General features: G+C 44.9%; 1 protein-coding gene across 1 annotated transcript in view; it reads right to left on the bottom strand.

Moving 5' to 3' along the window:
- The window catches only part of SOX5 (SRY-box transcription factor 5), a 1,631,810-nt gene that overhangs the window by 657,236 nt on the left and 951,210 nt on the right, over positions 1 to 23,364 (bottom strand). Inside the window, 1 exon segment of the mRNA XM_029600160.1 lies at positions 7,846 to 8,023. Coding sequence (XP_029456020.1) covers positions 7,846 to 8,023 — 178 coding nt within the window.

Below are 23,364 nucleotides of genomic sequence, written 5' to 3'. Positions count from 1 at the left end.
GTAAATGTAGCTACTATTGTAGCAATTTTCAAAAGCCATTTACTCAAGTAAAGTGCACTTATATGAGTAAATCCTATAGACAAGTCAATGGCATATATTGTAGCAATTTTCAAAAACCCACTTACTCAAGTAAAGTGAATTTACTCCAGTAAACCTGGTTTTTACTCGAGTAAATGCTTTTTAAAATCAGGCCCTAAGGGTTTATGTATATTGACCCTATATGTGTTTCAAGGTAAAATTATTGTTCATGCACCTAGGATTTTCAAAGAAAGCTTATAAGTTTGCTTTGAAAAATCTGCCTTTATTGGCTGGGTATGCCCTGAATTGTACATGCACAAGTTACACCTACTCTAAGCTGTGTGTAACTTGTACATGTAAACTTGTGTGCAATACTTTACAAAATATAAAATATGCATTTAAGTCCCATCTCTGCCCCAGCTCCACTCCTGAGAATGCCTATTGTGAGTTTGCATAAAACTATGCATGTGATAGGGTTACATGCATCATTTATGTAAGCATTGGTACTTTATCTATTTTCAAAGAGCCATTTACGTGCATAAAACCAGGTTTTATGTGCATAAATGCTTTTGCTAATCAGGCCCTTAAGAACTCTTATCAAATAACCTGTGTAATTTTGCACATAAGTTAGCCAGCATAAACACACATAAGCTATACCAATTTTCAAAGTGGACTTACACTCATAAGTCTGCTTTGAATATTATCCAGCATAACTAGATACAAACAATTATACCTGTTATTTGGTGCATATAGTTTTGCTGAAATAATTTATATGCATATTTTTTAAAATCAAAAATTACATGCATAAGTCCCAATCCCACTCAAAGACAGCAGTAATTTTCAAAAGAATTTATATGCTTAAAATTGGGTTTTACATGTGTTAAATGCACTTTACCTGTATAAGTGTGATTTTGAACATTGCTAAAATATATGATATTGGATTGCCAATAAGTTTTACATGTGTAAGTGCACTTAAATGTGAATTTTAAAAGCTGGGCATGTGCCAAAATCGGGAAGTGTGCGTGCATGTTGGGCATGAGTGTGTCCACTTAATTTTATAAGCTGCACACGTGTGCGCACAACTGCCGATGTGTAAATATCTCACATCAGAGAAAAAAGGGGAGGAATATGGGTGGGGTGTGGGTGTTCAGGGGCAGGGCCAAGAGATGTGGACATAAGTACCTATATGCCTGGACGCGTGTCCAAGTATACTTGAGCTTAATGTTACTTCTGCTTTGGAGGAGGTATAAATATCAATAAAACTATTTCCCAGGCATCTCTGATGTGTTTGAGGGTTCTGGGTTAACTGGGAGGAGTGCCAGCAAAAACACATATAAGTTACACCAATTTTCAAAGCAGACTTATCTGCATAAATCTGCTTTGGAAAAAACCAGGGAGATTTGCTTGCATATGTACTCATAATTTATAACCTGTACATACCATTTGCACACTGGGATTTGTAGACTGGGCAAACTGAAGGACGAACTATTGAAACTGATCTCCCACACTGCCGCCGTGACCCAAGTTGGAGAGGATAGGATACGGCACTGTGCGCCTGCAGCAGTTCCCATCCGCTGCAAGGCATCCGGCTCCAGTTAGCTGGGGTTTGCAATGGTAAGTGAAGGGAGCCAGCCGCGGGCCTCTGTGGCCAGTTCCCGTAACACAGATAAGTCTAAAAAAACACGCTACTTAGCCAGATAAGGCTTAAAATGTTATGTATATGGTTAAGTCAGATAGCTGGATAATTCTAAAAAGCTCTACATATCTGGCTAAATCAGATAGCTGGATAAGTAGTGCTTTTAGACTTATGCAAAGTATCTGACTTAGCTAGAAGTAGCGTTTTAAGCTACTTAGCTGGAAAAGTCATAAAGCACTACATAGATAAGTAGCACTTTTCTTAAACACATTTTTTATAATATACACATCAAGTAATAAAGCTTAATAGAAATCCAGAATAAAATGTGCAGATATTAGGGATGTGCAGAGCAAAATTTTATGTTCATATTTTTTATGTCCGAAAGGGGGTCCCACTTGCGGCCAATATGGACATAAAAAAAATCCAATGAGTTGGGTATATGTACATATGTGCAAAAAAAAAAATTAAACCCCCTCACCCTCCTTAATCCCCCCCCAGACTTACCACAACTCCCTGGTGATCGAGCGAGGAGTGAGGACGTCATTTCTGCAATCCTTGGCGAGAAGCATGTGACGTCGGTGGCACGTCGAGTGACGCGGCGTCACGTGATTCCCGGCTCGTTCGCGCCGGACGGCTCGTTCGGCCCAAAAAGAACTTTTGGCCAGCTTGGGGGGGCCTCCTGACCCCCCCAAGCTGGCCAAAAGTTCTTTTTGGGCCGAACGAGCCGTCCGGCGCGAACGAGCCGGGAATCACGTGGCGCCGCGTCACTCAGACGTGACGTCACGTGATTCCCGGCAAGTTCGCGCCGGACGGCTCGTTCGGCCCAAAAAGAACTTTTGGCCAGCTTGGGGGGGCCTCCTGACCCCCTCAAGCTGGCCAAAGTTCTTTTTGGGCCGAACGAGCCGTCCGGCGCGAACTTGCCGGGAATCACGTGACGTCGGCGTCACGTGATTCCCGGCTTGTTCGCGCCGAACGAGCCGTCCGGCGCGAACTTGCCGGGAATCACGTGACGTCGCGTCTGAGTGACGCGGCGCCACGTGATTCCCGGCTCGTTCGCGCCGGACGGCTCGTTCGGCCCAAAAAGAACTTTTGGCCAGCTTGGGGGGGTCAGGAGGCCCCCCCAAGCTGGCCAAAAGTTCTTTTTGGGCCGAACGAGCCGTCCGGCGCGAACGAGCCGGGAATCACGTGACGCCGGCGTCACTCGACGTGCCGCCGACGTCACATGCTTCTTGCCAAGGATTGCAGAAATGGCGTCCTCACTCCTCGCTCCATCACCAGGGAGTTGTGGTAAGTCGGGGGGGGGGGGGGGATTAAGGAGGGTGAGGGGGTTTATATTTTTATTTTGGCTCAACAATCTCGATTTCCCACATATCGAACATATCTATGTTCGATATGTGGGAAATCCGATCGTTTATGTCGAATCAATTTTTTAAGTAAAAAAAAAATATGAGTTGCGTTTTACTAATGCGGTCAATCCGAATGCACACCCCTAGCAGATATTACAAGTAAAAAATAGGGAAAGCAGTAGTCCACATCCATCTGTTCATAAACCACTAAGAGGTGCAGGACCTTTGGAACAACTTCTCTTTCATAAAGAAAAAAAGGAGAAAAAGCTAACAGACTGTGCAAATAACAATTAGAGATGTGAATCGTGTCCTCGATCGTCTTAACGATCGATTTCGGCTGGGAGGGGGAGGAAATCGTATTGTTGCCGTTTGGGTGTGTAAAGTATCGTGAAAATCGTTAAAATCGTGAGCCGGCACACTAAAACCCCCTAAAACCCACCCCGACCCTTTAAATTAAATCCCCCACCCAAATGCCTTAAATTACCTGGGGGTCCGTAGCCTTAAATTACCTCCGTAGCGGCGGTCCGTAGCTAAATCGGGGGAAGGGGGAGAACAGGAAAAGCGGCACACTAAATCGTGTAGTCTTCAGCCGGCGCCATTTTGCAAAATGGCCGCCGCAAAATGGCGGCGGCCATAGACCAAAACGATTCGACGCAGGAGGTCGTTCCGGACCCCCGCTGGACTTTTGGCAAGTCTTGTGGGGGTCAGGAGGTCCCCCCAAGCTGGCCAAAAGTTCCTGGGGGTCCAGCGGGGGTCCGGGAGCGATTTCCTGCCGCGAATCATTTTCCGTACGGAAAATGGCGCCGGCAGGAAATCGACTGCAGGAGGTCGTTCAGCGCTGAACGACCTCCTGCAGTCGATCTCCTGCCGGCGCCATTTTCCTGCTCTCCCCCTTCCCCCGATTTAGCTACGGACCGCCGCTACGGAGGTAATTTAAGGCTACGGACCCCCAGGTAATTTAAGGCATTTGGGGGGGGGGGGGTTCGGGAGGGTGGGGGATTTAATTTAAAGGGTCGGGGGTGGGTTTTAGGGTGTTTTAGTGTGCCGGTTTTCCTGCCCTCCCCCTTCCCCTGATTTACGATTTTTTGACGATAAATCAGGGGAATTGGTATTGTATCGTGGCCCTAATGATTTTTGACGATTTAAAATATATCGGACGATATTTTAAATTGTCAAAAAACGATTCACATCCCTAATAACAATAGTATCTACAATAAATCAACTAATTAATTTAGTACTGGAGTAGAAGCTGGTGCCTTAACTAGTCTGCTAAACAATAATGAACTTATTTCTAGATGTCTTCAGACAAACACAGAAGAGGAGAAAGGCTTTATACAGTTTAGAGCAGTGATGGCACACACAGTCAGGGGCATCCAAATGGCAGATGAAATTTAATGTGGACAAGTGCAAGGTGTTGCATATAGGGAAAAATAACCCTTGCTGTAGTTACACGATGTTAGGTTCCATATTAGGAGCTACCACCCAAGAAAGAGATCTAGGCGTCATAGTAGATAATACATTGAAATCGTCGGCTCAGTGTGCTGCAGCAGTCAAAAAAGCAAATAGAATGTTAGGAATTATTAGGAAGTGAATGGTTAATAAAATGGAAAATGTCATAATGCCTCTATATCGCTCCATGGTGAGACCACACCTTGAATACTGTGTACAATTCTGGTCACCGTATCTCAAAAAAGATATAGTTGCAATGGAGAAGGTACAGAGAAGGGCAACCAAAATGATAAAGGGGATGGAACAGCTCCCCTATGAGGAAAGGCTGAAGAGGTTAGGGCTTTTCAGCTTGGAGAAGAGACGGCTGAGGGGGGATATAATAGAGGTCTTTAAGATCATGAGAGGTCTTGAACGAGTAGATGTGACTCGGTTATTTACACTTTCGAATAATAGAAGGACTAGGGGGCATTCCATGAAGTTAGCAAGTAGCACATTTAAGACTAATCGGAGAAAATTCTTTTTCACTCAACGCACAATAAGCTCTGGAATTTGTTGCCAGAGGATGTGGTTAGTGCAGTTAGTGTAGCTGGGTTCAAAAAAGGTTTGGATAAGTTCTTGGAAGAGAAGTCCATTAACTGCTATTAATTAAGTTTACTTAGGGAATAGCCACAGCTATTAATTGCATCAGTAGCATGGGATCTTCTTGGTGTTTGGGTAATTGCCAGGTTCTTGTGGCCTGGTTTGGCCTCTGTTGGAAACAGGATGCTGGGCTTGATGGACCCTTGGTCTGACCCAGCATGGCAATTTCTTATGTTCTTATGTTTTGAGCTCAGTGTGTCAAAATTCATTAAAAAAACGAGCATAACTCAGGTGATGTTTCACTTCTAGAAAAATCCATAATTTTGTGATATTTGTAGCTCTAATTAATAACAAAAAGTTATAATTTTAATATATGTACTGTATTTATTAATAAAGCAAAAACAAATCATTCTTTACTTTACCTGCTTAGTGACTTTTTTGTTGCTGAATTTCATTGGCTAAATCTTCAGTTAAAACACTCTCTCCCCCCCCCCCCCCCCCCCCCCCACACACACACAAACTCTTACTCCCCTGGATTTTCTCATACACATTCATGCTCTCACACTCACTGGCTCCCTCACATACACACAAACACAGGCAGGCTCCCATTCATTTTCACACCACTCCCACTCCATCCTCCAGGCAGGCACCAATTCATTCTTACAAACACAGACCCCCAGGCAGGCACCCATGCATTCACACACATACACCCCCAGGCAGAGTCCCATTCATACACATGCAGACAATAAAGGCAGACCCCCATCTCTTTTGCCAGCAACCTTGGAACCTCTCTCATTCCTCTGCTGCCACTGTCACTGCTGCCACATAGCTATTAGGGAAGTGCCAATTGCTGCTACTGACACTGAAGCCCATTCTGCTGCCTCCTCTGTGCAGGCCCCGTGGGCTTCCACTTTCTCCATGCTGATCTCGTACATTGCGAGATATGCATAGAGAAATTGCTATTCTTGCACATTCCCAAAGATTACATGTGCCAACCACTAAAAAGTAATTTATGTTTTTTTTAACCTTTGCTGTCTGATCTTAGTTTTCTAATTGGTTGGTCACAGGCCTTTTTTTCCACCTTCCCTTTCTTATTTTTTTCCACCATCCCTTTCTTATTTTTTTTGCCAATTCCTTTTATATTGTCTTTTTTTCTGTTTCTTTTCTCTCCATCTTCTTCCCTCAAACACACAGTCAGGTTCTCATTCTTACATGCATTTCTCTCTCTCACACACACACAGTCTCTCACTGGCACATGCTGTCTGACTCTCACACACACAGGCTCCCTCTCACTCCCACATGCTGTCTCTGCAAACATTCAGGTCCTCACTCTCACACACAATTTCTCAACTCATCTCATACACGCACACACACACACCCCCTCTACAGATCCTCAGCCTCTCTCTCACCTCTCACCGCAGGATGGGCTCTGCAGCGGCCCTAATCTTCTCGGGCCGCGGCGGCCCTGCTACTGGGCCTCTTCCTCTTCTCGGGCCGCTGCGACTTGGGATTCGTGGCGGCCTGTAAACGCAAGCGCTGCTTCTCTTCTGCACACGCTGATGCTTCTCCTCCTTCCTGCCCACGCGGCTCCAGCAACATTTACTTCCGGGGCCGCACAGGCAGGAAGGAGGAGGAGCATCAGTGCGTTTAAATGCCATCTTTTTCTTCGGGCCGTGGTGACGTGAGCCTCACCACGGCCCTGCCTATCTGCCTGTCGCTGCGCTGCATGAGCCTCCCTGTGCCCGGGGGCATTGGGTAGAGGGGTCCAGAGGGTGGGGGATACTAAAAAACTAATTTTAAAGGGTCGGCACAGCCGATAAAAAAAAGGCTCGGCACAGCGAAAATGCTGACACACTTTTTGCTGACACACTGCGCATGTCAGCAAAAACGTCTTGGCGTGTCACCTCTGACACGTGTGTCATAGGTTAGCCATCACTGGTTTAGAGCTATTGTTCTTAACTTGGGTAGATAGTTTGTTCTTTATTATCCTTCTAAATGTTAAATAAAATAGGATGGGGCAAGTGGCACTTCTCAGACTTATCTGGCCAAGTAGCACCAGCTGCTACTTAGCCAGATAAGAAAAAATTATCCAGATAAGTATGCACAAATGATATAACCACGTATTTTTAATTCAAGTTTTAAAGGGATAAACAAATAGATTTTACACATTATTTAAATGCATTTAACCCCCATAAGTTGGCTTTTACACGTAATTCATGGATTTTTTAACATGTGTGCAGCAATGAATTAACCACTTTTACCAATTAGTCTACCACTTTACTCATCCATCTGCAGCGTATAAAGACCATTCTGGCTCTTCAGCCTGAAGTCCCCCCATTTCACCAAGCCTCCTCATTTTTTTACTTTTAGGATGTTAATTATCACTCCAGATACTGAGCAGAAGGAAATATACATAAGTAACATACAAAATTTACAATCGTAAATTGTTTATAAAATAGCAACTTGCTTGCTAGTATAATTTTTTTTATTTCATTGCATTTCAAATTAGTATATATACAAGTTAACCTTGTAGAAGATGATTAAAGAAACAGCAAAATAATTCAAAATATTAACTTAGCATCAACATTAGACCAAATAAGGGGAGGAGAAAAATCAAATAGGAGAGTATCTAAGAAAATATATAATTAAGTAAATGGAATCACAAATGATATATTCATGTACATTTATGCACATATTGGTCTGCAATTTTCTAAAGGGCACGTAAAGCACTATTTTATCTGCAGAAGACTTTTAAAAAATTACTCTCTTAATATATGACTAAAATATTATATAACAATAAAGTAGAAATCAGCTTACCTATTGAGTTAACTCTAGCAGAAGGACTAGCTAATGTGGATGGGATAGAAAATTTAAGGGAGTCTGTTCCGCTGGTTATTCTCAGAGCTGGTAAATGAGGAGAAGTGGATGATGGAGGTGAATTTCTCTCAGAGATCCTAGGTTTCAATGAAAGGTTCAGAGGCTGGGCAACTTCATCCTGCAATAACCAATACAAATTGACTATAGTGAAATCAACATCTCAAGCTGCCATCATTTTGCAGATCAGCACACAAATAGATTTCATTTAAACTTCACTCATAAAATATATTGTTACATTGTATATATGATGGAAAGATATTCACTTTGAGCAAAAACAGAAGGTGCTATCCACATCAGTTAAGTTTATACTCTGTTAAAAGAAAAACAGCGGAGTGCACTGTATAACCTGCAGTTGGAGGCGGGTTGTATAGGCACTAACTAATCCCTGGAGCAGGCATTAATTGCTGAGCGCTACTTAAACTAGTATAGAATAGCAGAAAAAATTATATTCTGTACTGCCTACTACTTAATATCATTGCAATATTAAGTAGTAGGAAAAATCTTTAATAAAAAAAAAAAATGCCGGCAGTCGGGTGCAGGAAATGGATGCCTATAAATTCAGCGTCAGTTTTCCTAACTGGAGGATGACCCTAGTGCCTCATTGATAACATGACCCCCAATTTAAATATTGTATGGCACCCCTAGGAGAGGTGCCTGGGGGAACGTTAGGAAAGCAGGCACTGACTGTTCAGCGCCTGCTTTCTGCGCATAAATATTGTATTGGCTCCATTAAAATCCCGAAATGCGCATTATTGAGGGAATGCCCAAATTGGTATCTCTGATGATTGAGTCTCCCAGCAGAATCAGCTTTCTTTTATGACATTTGATTCTGTTGAAGGGCATCTGGGTGCCTTGGGAGACTTAACTTTTAGAAATTACTTCATAGTCTATTGCTGAGGTTTCTACATTCTCTAATGCAGAAAAAGCATTTTTTAGGGGTAACAGTGGGGAGTGTGGTTGTCTCTTCATCACATGCCTTAATCTGTCAGATTTCAATTGTTCCTAGGGTTTTGAATCTTGGATTTCTGACATTTCTGTGGGAGGGGGGGTTGATGCACAGGATGCTATAAAATTGGGGAAGGTGGGTGTCTGTCACATGTCTTATTCTACCAGAGCCCACTGTAAACCATTTTTTCCTAGGTTTCTGAAACTTCTGTAGGAGATGTGTGAGAGATACTGGATGGTTCAAGGTTAATTGATGCAGGGTGCAGGAAACCCTTAGATGAATCAGCTCCATTTTAATTGCAGACAGCTGAAGGGAAAAGGGACTATCTTTGATTCTCCAAATGATAGATTTTGGGACATAGGGGTGTGCATTTGTTTCCAACGTATTAGTAATCCAAAACGTATAGGGCCATATTCGTTGTATTCGTGAGGAAGCAAAAAGAATCGCGATTCCCCACGAATACAACGAATCTTCGCCAAATTATTCGGCCATCTAAAGGAGTGAATTTAAACAAACCCCTCACCCTCCTGACCCCCCCAAGACTTACCAAAACTCCCTGGTGGTCAAGCGGGGGAGGGGGGGCAGGAGCCATCTCCTGCACTCATGCCCTCAGCTGCTGGTATTCAAAATGGCGCCGATAGCCTTTGACCTTACTATGTCACAGGGGCTACCGGTGCCATTGGTCGGCCCCTGTCACATGGTAGGAGCAATGGATGGCCGGCACCATCTTGTGCTCCTACCATGTGACAGGGGTTGACCAATGGCACCGGTAGCCCCTGTGACATAGTAAGGGCAAAGGCTATCGGCGCCATTTTGATTACTTGCAGCTGACGGCCTGAGTGCAGGAAATGGCTCCCGGACCCCCACTGGACCACCAGGGACTTTTGGGAAGTCTTGGGGGACCCTCCTGATGCCCTTGGGGGACCCTCCTGACGCCCTCGTCTGCCGGTATTCAAAATGGCACCGATAGCCTTTGACCTTACTATGTCACAGGGGCTACCGGTGCCATTGGTCAGCCCCTGTCACATGGTAGGAGCACAAGATGTCACTGGCCATTCATTGCTCCTACCATGTGACAGGGGCTGACCAATGGCACCGGTAGCCCCTGTGACATAGTAAGGTCAAAGGCTATCGGCGCCATTTTGAATACCGGCAGCCGAGGGCATCAGGAGGGTCCCCCAAGACTTGTCAAAAGTCCCTGGTGGTCCAGCGGGGGTCCGGGAGCGATCTCCTGTACTCGAGCCGTCGGCTGCCAGTAATCAAAATGGCACCAATAGACTTTGCCCTTACGATGTCACAGGGGCTACCGGTGCCATTGGTCAGCCCCTATCACATGGTAAAAGCACAAGATGGCACTGGCCATCCATTGCTCCTACCATGTGACAGGAGTAATTACAAGAGCAACAAATCTATATGTTAGAAAAGTAAACACAAGTAAAAGAAATAAGAAACTGATCTGGTTCTTAAAGGAGGTGACTGATAAAATAAAAGCAAAAAGAACAGTGTTTAAGAAATATAAATGATCCCAAAAAAGAGGAACACAGGGAAGAATATCTGGTGAAATTAAATGAGACGAAGAAAGAAATCAAGAAAGCAAAATGTCAGGCAGAATAAAGAATTGCCAAAGAGGTAAAGCGAGGTGACAAAACATTTTTCAAATATATCAGAAAAAGGAGAAATGTCCAAAGCAATATAGTAAAATTGAAAGGTGAAAAAGATCAATGGGAGAAGAGTGATGAAGAAATGGCCTAAATATTAAACAAATGCTTCAGTTCGTTGTTCACTAAAAACCATTGCTAGTTGACAAGACTGTGGATGGGAGTGGAGGTAGATGAATCTCCATTTACAGAAGATAATTTATGGGAAGATCTAAAAAAACTGAAAGTGGATAAGACCATGGGGCCAGATGAAGTATATCCCAGGATACTGAAGGAGCTCAGAGATGTGCTGGCGGGTCTGCTGAAGGACCTGTTCAATATATCCCTGGAAATGAGAGTTGTGTGGTCCCACTTCACAAGAGTGTGAGCAGAGAGGAGGCTGGAAATTACATTCCAGTTAGCCTCACTTCGGTGGTGGGAAAATGCAGAATCTGCTGAAGAAAAGGATAGTGAACTACCTACAATCCACTGAGTGGCTTGACCTGAGGCAGCAAGGATTCACCAGAGGAAGTTCCTGTCAGCCAAATTTGATTGAATTTTTTGATTGGGTGACTAAAGTATTAGATCAAAGAAGAGCGTTCAATGTGATCTACTTGGATTTCAGCAAAGCTTTTCAGGAGACTAGTGAATAAAATGAGGAGAAGGAGAAGTCCATTACCTGCTATTAAGTTCACTTAGAGAATAGCCACTGACATTAGCAATGGTAACATGGAATAGACTTAGTGGCGGATTTTCAGAGCCCTGCTCGCCGGTGAGCCTATTTTACATAGGCCTACCGGCGCGCGCAGAGCCCCGGGACTCGCGTAAGTCCCGGGGTTCTCCGAGGGGGGCGTGTCGGGGACGTGTCGGGGGGCGGGCCCGGTCGTCGCGGCGTTTCGGGGGCGTGTCGGCACCGTTTTGGGGGCGGGTACGGGGGCATGGCTACGGCCCGGGCCAGTCCGGGGGCGTGGCCGCGCCCTCCGTACCCGCCTCCAGGTCACGGCCCGGCGCACAGGAGGCCCGCTGGCGCGCGGGGATTTACTTCTCCCTCCGGGAGGCGTAAATCCCCGGAGAAAGGTAAGGGGGGGGGGTGTAGACAGGGCCGGGCGGGTGGGTTAGGTAGAGGAAGGGAGGGGAAGATGAGGGGAGGGCGTTAGAGGATTCCCTCCAAGGCCGCTCCGATTTCGGAGCGGCCTTGGAGGGAACGGGGGTAGGCAGCGCGGCTCGGCGCGCACCAGCTATACAGAATTCATAGCCTTGCGTGCGCCGATCCAGGATTTTAGTGGATACGCGCGGCTCCGCGCATATCTACTAAAATCCAGCATACTTTTGCTGGCGCCTGATGCGCCAGCAAAAGTACGCCTATTTGCGTTTTTTGAAAATCTACCCCTTAGTTTTTGGGTACTTGCCAAGTTCTTATGGCCTGGATTGGCCACTGTTGCAAACGGGATGCTTGGTCTGACCCAGTATGGCATTTTCTTATGTTCTATTGTTCTTAGAAGCTTAGGCATGAGCACCAAGGTGGTGGTGTGGATTACAAACTGGTTGATGGATAGAAGACAGCAGGGATCAGTCAGAGGGAGTCCAAGATGGCCACCCAGTAGATGAGAAGCACACTACCTCGCTCTGTGGCTCTATTTTGAATTTGCCTTTCTTTGGATATTACCTTAAAAAATGTATTACCTATGCTGCACACTAAACAAAAGGCTAAATTAAAACCAAATATTACCTCAACTCCTTTGGATTCAAGACAGCTATGAATCGAGAGTTTGTTTGCGGGTCCTGGAAAGATATTGCCGGTTGGAGGAAACGCGGAGATCCCCGGAGTGGAGCAGGCCCTGGGGACCCAAGGGGAGGTAACATCCCTCAGTCCTGGTGCACCGGAGGCTCTGGATCCGCCTTCTGAGATCTTCAGCTTATCGGGTGAAGCCACAGTTCGATAGCTAGAAGAAAAAATGGCGCCTGCAAGAACAACGGTCCCAATAAATAAATAAAATAAGAAAAGACGCCAAGGAGGCATCACTTTCGGAGAGCCGAGAAGATCGAGGCTCCAGGGTCCAGGCTGCATCGAACAACCAAGAGGTTGGGAAGAACGGAGAACTTGGGGCAACAGGGAAAAGTGAGCCGGAGATACAGGTAGCTAGTATTTACCCTTTGGCAAAACCTAAAGAAATTACTGTGGATACAATTTGGAGTATGTTTTTAGCAATGGATTCCTCTATTAAAAATATGTCTGGACTGCTTAGAGAAAACCTCCAACACACTAAGAATTTTGAAACAAAAATTAATATGTTGGAAAAAAGATTAATGGAGAATGAACGAAGGGTTGACAGTTTAAAAGATATACAAAATAATTTGGTAAAATCTGAAACTATAAATCACGCCCGAATTGAGAGAATGGAAAATGAACATAGACGCCTTAATCTTCGTATATTGAATTTCCCGAGGCTTAAAGGTCTTTCACCAAGGGATTTATTTAGAAGCTATGTAAAGGACATTTTGAAACTTCCTGAAGAGGTGCTACCGGTTGTGTCAAGGATATATTATCTGCCCAGCGCCAAGGAAAAGAAAAAAGAAGTAATGTCATCACAATCGCAAAAGGAAAAAGATGAATCTATGAATGTTTTGGCGCTCCTTGAAATGTTTCCGGAAACAGTGATAACAACTAGGGAAACTCTGTTTCATTTGTCTTTATCTCTGATAGAGATACTATTTTGAGAAATTACCTAAGAAATCAAGACCTTCAGTTCCATGGCTATAGACTTTGGATATATCCTGATGTCACGAAGACTACGCAGGAAAGGAGGGGGAGTTTCCTACAAATGCGACCAGAAGTCATAAGTAGGGGAGCAAAATTTATATTACGTTATCCCTCAAAATGTGTTTTGATTTTTCAAGACGCTAGGTATGTTTCAAGATCCAGTCCATCTGTGAACATATCTCGACTCACATTCCTGAATATTGCCCTTAAGTCCGGGCAATGATTTAATCATCCAGGAACCATTATACAGGGCGAGATATTAGGTTTAAAGCATAATGTTGTTAGTTTCTTTTTAAATAACTGCTCATCTATAGATTGGACTCCCTATTTCCTATAATTTCTCAGATACAGAAGGAATATTTCATGTTATAAAAAATATGTAATGTAGAGTTACTTGTTTTCTGATATCTGATATCTTGAACTTATGTTCTGTAAATTGTTTAAAACTTAATAAAAATATAAATTAAAAAAAAAAAAGAAGGCAGTGGGTCATGGAAAATGGAACCTTCTCTGAAGAGAGAACAGTGTTAAGCAGAGTGCCACAAGGATTGGTGTTCGGACTGATTCTGTTCAATATCTTTATGAATGACATTGTGGAAGGGATAGAAGGTAAAGCTTGTCTATTTGTGGATGATACTAAGATTTGCAACAGAGTGAACACGCTGGAAGGAGTAGAGAGAATGAGACATGATTTAAGGAAGCTTGACCAGCGATTGAAGTTATGGCAGTTGGGATTCAATGCCAAGAAGTGCAGATTCATGCATCTGAGGTGTGGTAATCAAAAAGAACTGTATGTGATGGAGAGTGAAAGGCGTTGTGCATAGAGCACGAGAGGGACCTTCGGGTGATAGTGTCTAGCGATCTGAAAACGGCAAAGCAATATGACAAGGTGATAGTTAAAGCCAGAAGAATGCTGGGCTACATAGAGAGAGGAATTACCAGTAAATAAAAGGTGATATTCCCCTTGTACAGGTCCTTGGTGAGGCCTTACCTGAGTATTGTTTTCAGTTCTGGAGACCGTAACTCAAAAAGGACAGAGACAGGATGGAGGCGGTTCAGAGAAGGGCGACAAAAATGGTAGCATGTCTCCATCAAACGACTTATGAGAAGAGGTTGAAGGACCAAAATATGTATGCTCTAGAGGAGAGGAGGTGCAGGGGAGATATGATACAGACCTTCAAATACCTGACAGGTTATAATGATGAACAATCAAAAAACCTTCTCCATTGGAAAGAAATCAGTAGAACACTTGGGGTCACATAATGAAACTCCAAAGCAAGCTTGAAGTTATCGGCCTTGGCCGCTACCCACCCAAATATATTTAAAGGCCGAAGTAATATCGTTAAGTCCCAGCGCTCCAAGTACTCCCTCCCCACCACGTGTAAGTTTAATGGGTTCTGTGGGCCCCCTTATATTTGAAGAGGGTACTGGAGATTCAATCACTTTACCCAAGGAAGTTTTGAGGAGTGGAGACCAAGCTGTGGGGGAAGAAGAGGTGTCTAGGCCAGAGTTGGAGATGCTTCTGCCTCAGAAGCCTGCAGAGATCACCTTAGGTTCATTATGGTCCGCGATTAAATCTTTAGAGCTGGCAATTATAAATTTGACCCAAACAACTACGAGTTTTCAACAAAGAGTTCTCCATTTGGAGAATTCTGCTTTATTGAGTAAAACTAAATTGGAAACTTGTGAGAAACATTTGGAAAAGGTGGAGGTTATTCAAAAATTTTTTTGCTAAGACTGAGTTATTTAATGAAAAGAAACTGGAATTTATAGAGAACTCCTTGAAATATACTAATTTGAGGGTTTTGAATTTCCCAGTAAAGAAAGTAATACCAGCAAAGGAAATGTTTAAAGAATACTTGCAACGTGTATTGCATATGCCCCAGCAATCCTTGCTAGCCTTTGCGAAAGTGTATTATTTACCTACAAGATCTAGGATATTTAATCATGTGGGGAATTTGCAGCCTGAGGGTTCCATGAATCTGACTGAGGTACTGGAAACTTCAGTAGATACAGAAATAACTACTAGAGCAACGCTTTTTGCCTCTTTTTTATTTCCTACTGAAAGAGATACTGTTCTTCAAATGTTTCTTAGGCACCGGTTAGAAAATTTCCATGGGCAACAAATATGGATATACCCAGACTTAGCAAGGCCATGCCTTCTTCATCCTCTCCTCTAAAAATGTTAACCAGATCTCTCCCATCCTAGTGTATTCACAATGTTAACAGGAGCAGGAGAGGAGCAGGAGCAGGAGCACGCCCCATTTGCCCGACGAGACCATTCCCGGGATTCCCTTCGGACCAGGCCACTCCTCTCTCCATGAGAGGACGGCCCATCCAGTAAGATCATCAGCGTGCAACTCATCCCAGCCTTTTAAATTGGATCCGCGAGCTTAGGTGTCACGCGCTCGGGTCACACGCCTAAGGAGCGCGACCAAGGAGCAAGCCCTTTAGCGTCGACCCTTATTACCGTCCTGAAACCACTTGCCCCCTTCCTCTGCCATGCCCCACCCCGACTATATAATGCTTATTTAGCAACCAGTACTGCAACTCTCACCTACCTACGGCCCGCTCGCCCTTCAGTCCTTCTCTCTCTCCACATACTAGCTCCCCCCCAAACTATCTGCCCACGTCACATATCTCTCCTTCCGTTACCCGGTCTCCCCAGTATCTCCACCCCCTTAGCAGTTTTCCCCTTACTATCATGCCCCACCCCCCTTACTATTGCACTTCCCAAACATGATCAGACACCCAATACCCATTCTCAAACACTACCACTCCAAACACTACACAGCCTTTTTCACCCACCCTTCTAAACAACTAAGATCGCTGCTACCAATCATGCTTACCCTGGTAACACAACTCATTGGACTCACTGCATTTACCTTCATTCTTTTCAGCTCTCAATCTATCATCAAAAAGACCCCCATTCTCAATTACTTCCTCCTGGATGACAAACCCAACATCTGTGCCATAACTGAGACTTGGCTCATGGAAACTGACACAGTTTTACTTAATCAACTTAACTCCCTAATCACACTTATGACTTCTTCTCCATACCAAGACCCAAAGAAAGAGGTGGCGGTATCCTTCTTGCAGCAAAAAAAGAACTCAAACTCACATTCCATACTGTTTACACTGCTCCCAAATTTGAAATTGGTCTCTTTAAATCCCCTTGCCTACAAATTTGCTTAGTCTACACCCCCCCCCCCCCCCCGGACTCCTTGACAAAAATGCCTCCCCCCTCGTCGAATATATAGCTAAAAACATTGCAGTTGACACCCCTGCTATCATACTCGGTGATTTCAATATCCACATCGACTCAACACCTCTTTCCCCAACTTGCGATGCCTTCCTGGCCTCATTCAATGCCATGGGCTTTAAGCAAATCATTACAAGCCCCACACAAAGCTGGTCACTCCCTGGAACTAATCTTTATAAACTCGCTCATACTACCTGACAAGCCCTCCCACACCCCAGTACCTTGGTCAGACCACCACCTCATCAGAACAAACTTTGCAATAAAAATCACTTCCACCTCACCACGGCCTTCACCAACGATCTCCACAAACTAAATCTCACCGACACCGACTCTGCACTCTCATCCTGGAACCACCTCACTAACAACATTACCAATAAATTCTGCCCTCTCCAATCTAAAAAACTAAACCCTGCACTCACGTCAAAAAAAACCAAAACATGGTACTCCCTCAAATTAAAAAAGCTGAAGTATAACCTTAGAAGCCAGGAAAAGAACTGGCGCAAAGACCCCTCTCCCACACAATTTGCAAAATACAAATCCTCCCTACACATCTATCATGAGACCATCCTTAAAACCAAGCGTGATTTCCACGCTAAGAGAATCCATAACCTACAATTCAATGCCAACGCTCTTTTCACATACATCTCAGAGCTTATCAAAACTGCCCCTTTACCCATACCCGACAAGGATGCCAATATAAAATGTGAAGAACTAGCTCAATTCTTCCAAAATAAAATATCTAAAATCATGGCATGCTTTCCAACAACTCCACTCCCCACTAAAGCCCTTCCAAAAAATCCACTCGCCTCTCTTAACTCCTTTGACACCTCTACATCCACAGAAATAGAATCACTCTTAAAGAAGATGAAATCTTCATCACACCCATCTGATATGATCCCTTCTAAACTACTCCTGTCCATCCCTAATACAATATTAAAAACCCTAGCCAACATCATCAACCGTTCAGTCACACTCGGAGATGTCCCAACCTCTCTAAAACAAGCTATCGTCAAACCTATCCTTAAGAAACCAAAACTCGACCCCTCTGACCTAACCAACTATCTCCCAATCTCCAACCTACCCTTCCTTTCAAAAATTCTGGAAAAAGTAGTAAAGCGCAACTTACCGACTACCTAGAAAAACACAATGGGGCAGATTTTATAAATCTGCGCACACGCGTACTTTTGTTTGCGCACCAGGCGCGAACAAGAGTACGCGGGATTTCAATAGATACGCGTGTAGCCGCGCGTATCCATTAAAATCTGGGGTCGGCGCATGCAAGGCTGCCCAAAATCGGCAGCCTGCGTTCCCAACGAGGCCGCTCCGAAATCGGAGCGGCCTCGGAGGGAACTTTCCTTCGCCCTCCCCTCACCTTCCCCTCGCTTCCCCTACCTAACCCACCCCCCGGCCCTACCTAAACCTCCCTCCTACCTCTATCACGAACGTTACGCCTGCTCGAAGCAGGCGTAACTTTGTGCGCGCCGGGCCGGCTGCCGCGCTCCATATTCCGGTCCGGGGGCTGGTCCAGGGGCCGCTGTCACGCCCCTGGAACGCCCCCGGGCCGGAACCACGCCCCGGACACACCCCCGAAACACCGCGTCACTCCTGACACGCCCCCGAAATGCCACGGCACTCCCGGCACGCCCCCGACACACCCCCCCGTGCAAGCCCCGGGACTTACGCGTGTCCCGGGGTTTGCGCGCCGCCGAGCCTATACAAAATAGGCTCGGCGCACGCAGGGGGGGTTTGGGGTAGGTTTTCGGGGGGTACGCGCATATCTTACGCGCGTACCCCTTTGAAAATCTACCCCACTATTCTTTCTCCATCGCAATTTGGCTTCCATAAGCATTTCAACACGGAAACCCTACTTATCTCACTCACAGATTCCCTTCTCAAAGGATTGGACAAAGGCCACTCATACATCCTTGCACTGCTAGATATCTCCTCCACATTCAATACTATAAGCCGGCTTAATGAAATTGGCATCTCAGATTTATCAATTCCACAATGAAAGAGTGTTACTTCAAACTGCACACCCTAAAAAAACTAAGACCCCTCCTCCACATCAGTGACTTTCGCACAGTTCTCCAAGCCATGATTTTTTCAAAAGTTGACTACTACAACGCCCTCCTCCAAAGCCTTCCCAAAAACACAATCTCCCCACTCCAAATGTTGCAAACGCCACCGCCCGCATCCTCACCAACACTCGTGAAACTGAGCATATCACCCCATCCCCAAAGAATTATACTGGCTCCCTATCGCATCTCGCATCCACTACAAGACCCCATCCATCATTCACAAAACCTTACACTCCCTTTAATATGCACTTCCTCAATGACTCAATACATTTCCACACCTCCAACAGACCTAGCAGAACACACTACAAGGCTACCCTACCCCCACCCCCCACCCCCCCGCCCCCCACTAAAGAGCATGCTCTATCCATCGCAGGGTCCGCAATCTGGAACTCTGTGCCCACTGATCTATGGCAAATTCAAACAAAAACTAAAGATGTGGCTATTTAAACAGGCTTTCACTTGAGCTCCCTCCCCCTTTCATCTGCCACTTGACATCTCCCTCTCCTCTCCCTCTTTCTGCCTTCTAGGCCCCATGACACGACTATAGGCTCCTGTATTCCTCCTCCTCCCCTCTTTTATGCACAACCTTTTAGACCCCCTCTTCAATCTTACTTTTGGTAAACCCTTGTATCACCCTTTATTTATTCCTTAAGCAATTCATTACTGGATGTACCTCCTCACCTTCTCTATTTTCCTCCCCTTTCCCCCTACTTACCCCCTCTGTTCCTGAAGCTACCTTATACCGCTCTCTATTCCCCTCCGCTTATCCCTATTAACCCCCTTACTTTAGTATCTCATCTATTATTATCTCCCCCCTTTTTCTAAACACCCCACTCTATGTTAGTTAAAGTTAAAATGTTCATGTATTAAAGTTAAAATGTTTTGTACTGAAGTTAACTTGCATTGTAATTATCTACATCCCCCTCCCTCCTTATGTTTTTAAGTTATAACATTCTTTGTAAAGCTTTTACACTGCATTTCTGTTTTATGTAAACTGATATGATGTTCCCAACGAAAGTCGGTCTAGAAAAACCTCAAATAAAATAAATAAATAAATAAACATCTGGCAGCCCTCCCCCTTCCCTCCCACCCACAAAGATATACTAAATAGCCGGGCCCTCACTCCTTCCCCCAACCCTCCCGATCCCCCCATTACTTTTAATAAGATTGCTGGGAGCAAGGGACCCTTTGCCCTGTTCCCAGGGCCTCCTCACTGCTTTAAAGGAGACACACTGGAAGCATTTATTTATTTATTTTGCTTATTTTATATCCCGTCTGTCTGACGAACAATCAAGACGGTGTACAAGCAGTCGTGTAATATATACCCAGTGTTTCAGTCTGGTTAAACCATTCTTAAAATTTAAACATATTAAAAATAAACTTAAGGGCTTAAACTTTCAGCACTAAAGGATGTGCAGCCAGATAACTTTAAGCAGGTATATTCAGTGGGACTTTATCCCACTGAATATATTGGACAAATAATTCATAATTTTTTGTGCATTAGAGAATATACTACAGCTATTTACAGAATAGTATTAATACAAGTTGTTGGTATAACCATTACTGTGATTTCCCTCTCTGGCACACTAAAAAACACAATGTTACTTTAAGGCTTCCACAAATTCTTCAGCAATAACTAGGGGTCTCCTGTCTATTAGTGAAGTTTTGCGACATGGCAGCCGGCGGAACAAACCCTAGCACACACCCTCGCCACCGGCGGGCAGTTTACACATGTAGCCGGGGAGGAGCACGGTGGGGGACCGTTCTTATTTTCCGCGGCGCGTTTTTCACGGGGGGGGGGGGGGCACTGATTCTCCACATCTCCCGAGAGGGGGGCTGTAGTGTGGGTTGCTCTTTTTCACCGGGTTGGGGGGGGGGGGGGCAGGAAGGCGTGCTTGCATATTTAAATTATTCTTTGCTGGTGCTGTTCATTTGGGGTAAAAAAAACCCAAAAAAACACAAACTGTAACCTTTACTGCTCTGTTCTGTTTTTTCAACTTAACCAGGCTCAGCTACTGCACCAATTGCTTTCAAATTTGGACACAACCTTGCTTTCACTTTCGGCAAGGTTCTTCTCTATCTAGATTACATAGATGTCACACGGTTACAGAAAAAAACATGTTTTTACATGTGTGTGGGGAAAACAGCGACATCTGTTGGACAGACATGCAACACACGCTATCTACCTTGGGAAATGAAGCTGCTGTACTGCGCATGCGCGGGCGGGAGCGCACGTCGGGCACAGCGGGACCAACATTTATTTATTTATTTATTTAACATTTTTCTATACCAACATGGTGCTGGGAGGGGCAGCAGCAGTGCATGTCGTGCACAGCGGGACCAACATGGTGCTGGGAGGAGCAGCAGCGTGGACCTGGCGGCAATATCAGGTGTGGTGGTGTCGGCCGGCCGAAATTCAACACCTGGGAGGAGCTGCGGCGGCGATTTGGTACGGCTCACGTGCATGACAGGGAGGGATCCTCGCTGACCTCGCGCCTTCGGGAGCGGGCCACGCAGAACCGCACAAGAGGGAGAGGGATGGGGGGGGGGGGGCAGCTGGGAGGGCATTGCGAGCCGGAGGGGATCAGAATCAGGGAAGGAGATTGAGAGAGGGTGCGGTGTCACTGACAAAAGGGTAGGGAGTAGGTGGGGAGAGGTGACAGTGAGGGGAGGGTGAATGAAGGGCCAGTGAGTGTCAGTGGAGAGACACAGAGGGGAGAGGTGAGTGTAAGGTGTGAGAGTTGGAGTGGGGACAGGGGAGTGAAGGGGGGGGGTTATTATTATTTTATTATTTAAGATTTTTATATACCGACATTCATCCAGGATATCATATCGGTTCACATTGTAACGCAAAAACAAACGCACGGCATGGCGCTTTACATTGAACAGTAAAAACATGATAACAAGGCATTAACGAGAGGGGGGAACAATAATATGGGAAGTTTTGCAATAAAATTATAAACAAGAATTGCAATTATATACATATGTACAAAAGAAAGAAAACTATGAGGTTAATTTTAATCAGGCTAGGAGATAAGATGGGGAAGAGAAGGGAGGAGAGCAAGGAAAGAGGGGGGCAGAGAGAAAGAAAAGAAGGTGGTGGAGAAAAGGGGAGGGGAGAGAGGGGCGGTAGAATGGGAAACAGGGGAGGAGTGTGGAGAGTGGGAACAGTGGTGAGGTATAGTGAAAAATTAAGTGTATGCTTTTGCAAAGAGCCAGGTCTTGAGCTTCCGCTTGAAAGATTTGAGGCATTCTTCTTGCCGTAGTTCAACAGGCATTTTGTTCCAGAGGGTCGGCCCGGCTATCGATAGTGCACGGGCTCTTGTGGAAGTGAGTTTATAGAGTTTAGGAGAGGGGATAGGCATGGTTGCTAGATGTGCTAGTCTGGTGGGCTTATTAGACTGGTGTAAACGGAAGGATTCATTGAACCAGTTCATTTCGGGATTGTATAGGGCTTTGTGGATGAGAGAGAGAGCCTTATATTGTATGCGGGAGGCTATTGGAAGCCAATGTAGGTCTTTTAGAACAGGTGTAATATGGTCATGTCTACGTAAATTGGTCAAGATCCGGGCTGTGGTGTTTTGTAAGATTTGAATGGGATGGATGGCATTATTAGGTAGGCCGAGGAGTAGGGAATTGCAGTAGTCGGTTTTGGCGAAGATTGTGGTTTGGAGAACTGTACGGAAATCGGGGGGATGTAATAAGGGTTTGAGTTTTTTTAGTGTGTGGAGTTTAAAGAAGCCGTCTTTTAGAATGTTATTTATGAATTTCTTTAGTGTGACGTGACCATCAAGAATGATACCCAGATCACGGACTTGTTGAGTAAATTGGAACTGAGGAAAAGGGGGGAGGATCGGTTGGCTTTGGGGTGAGATGAGCATAATTTCAGTTTTATTGGTATTAAGAGCAAGGTGGATGGAGGAAAGGAGATTGTTAATGGAATGGAGGGTTTCATTCCAGAAATCCATGGTTTTTGCTAGGGAGTCAGTGATGGGTATAAGCAGCTGAACATCATCAGCATATATGTAATGAGGGAGGTTTAGACTGGAGAGGAAGTGACAGAGGGGCAGAATGTAAATATTGAATAGGGTTGAGGATAGGGAGGATCCCTGAGGGACACCTCGGTTGAGGGGGATGGCCTTGGATACGTGATTTCCTAGCTGGATTTTGTATTCTCTATTACTAAGGTAGGAGTTGAACCAATTGTGGGCAACACCTGTAATACCGATTTCAGTTAGCCGCTGTAGGAGAATGGGATGGCTAACAGTGTCGAAAGCGGAGGAGATGTCAAGGAAGGCAAGAATGTATGATTGCCCTTTCTCAAATCCTTTGATAATGTGGTCTGTCAGGGAAAGTAAAAGAGTTTCAGTGCTATGAGATTTTCGAAAACCGTATTGTGCGGAGGCCAGGATATGATTTTCTTCTAGGTATTCTGTGAGTTGCTTGTTGACAGTTTTTTCAAGTAGTTTAGAGATGAATGGAAGATTGGATATGGGGCGATAATTAGCTGGATCAGAAGGGTCAAGTTTGGGCTTCTTTAGAATAGGTTTGACTATTGCCTGCTTCAGGGGGAGCGGCACCTGTCCAGAGCTAATAGATAGGTTGATGATTTTTGTTAAAGGTTTGGCAATGATGTTGGGTATTGTAAGAAGATGTTTAGTGGGTATGGTATCAGATGGGTGGGTGGAAGGTTTGGCTTTCTTGATAAAGGTTTCTATTTCTAATGTTGAAGTGCAGTCTAGGGAGGAGAGGGCATTGGTGTAATTGCTGGTTTT

Source organism: Rhinatrema bivittatum, chromosome 4 (genome assembly GCF_901001135.1).
Source record: "Rhinatrema bivittatum chromosome 4, aRhiBiv1.1, whole genome shotgun sequence".
In the NCBI taxonomy this organism is placed as follows: Eukaryota; Metazoa; Chordata; class Amphibia; order Gymnophiona; family Rhinatrematidae; genus Rhinatrema; species Rhinatrema bivittatum.
This window is presented reverse-complemented; position numbering and strand designations above follow the sequence as displayed.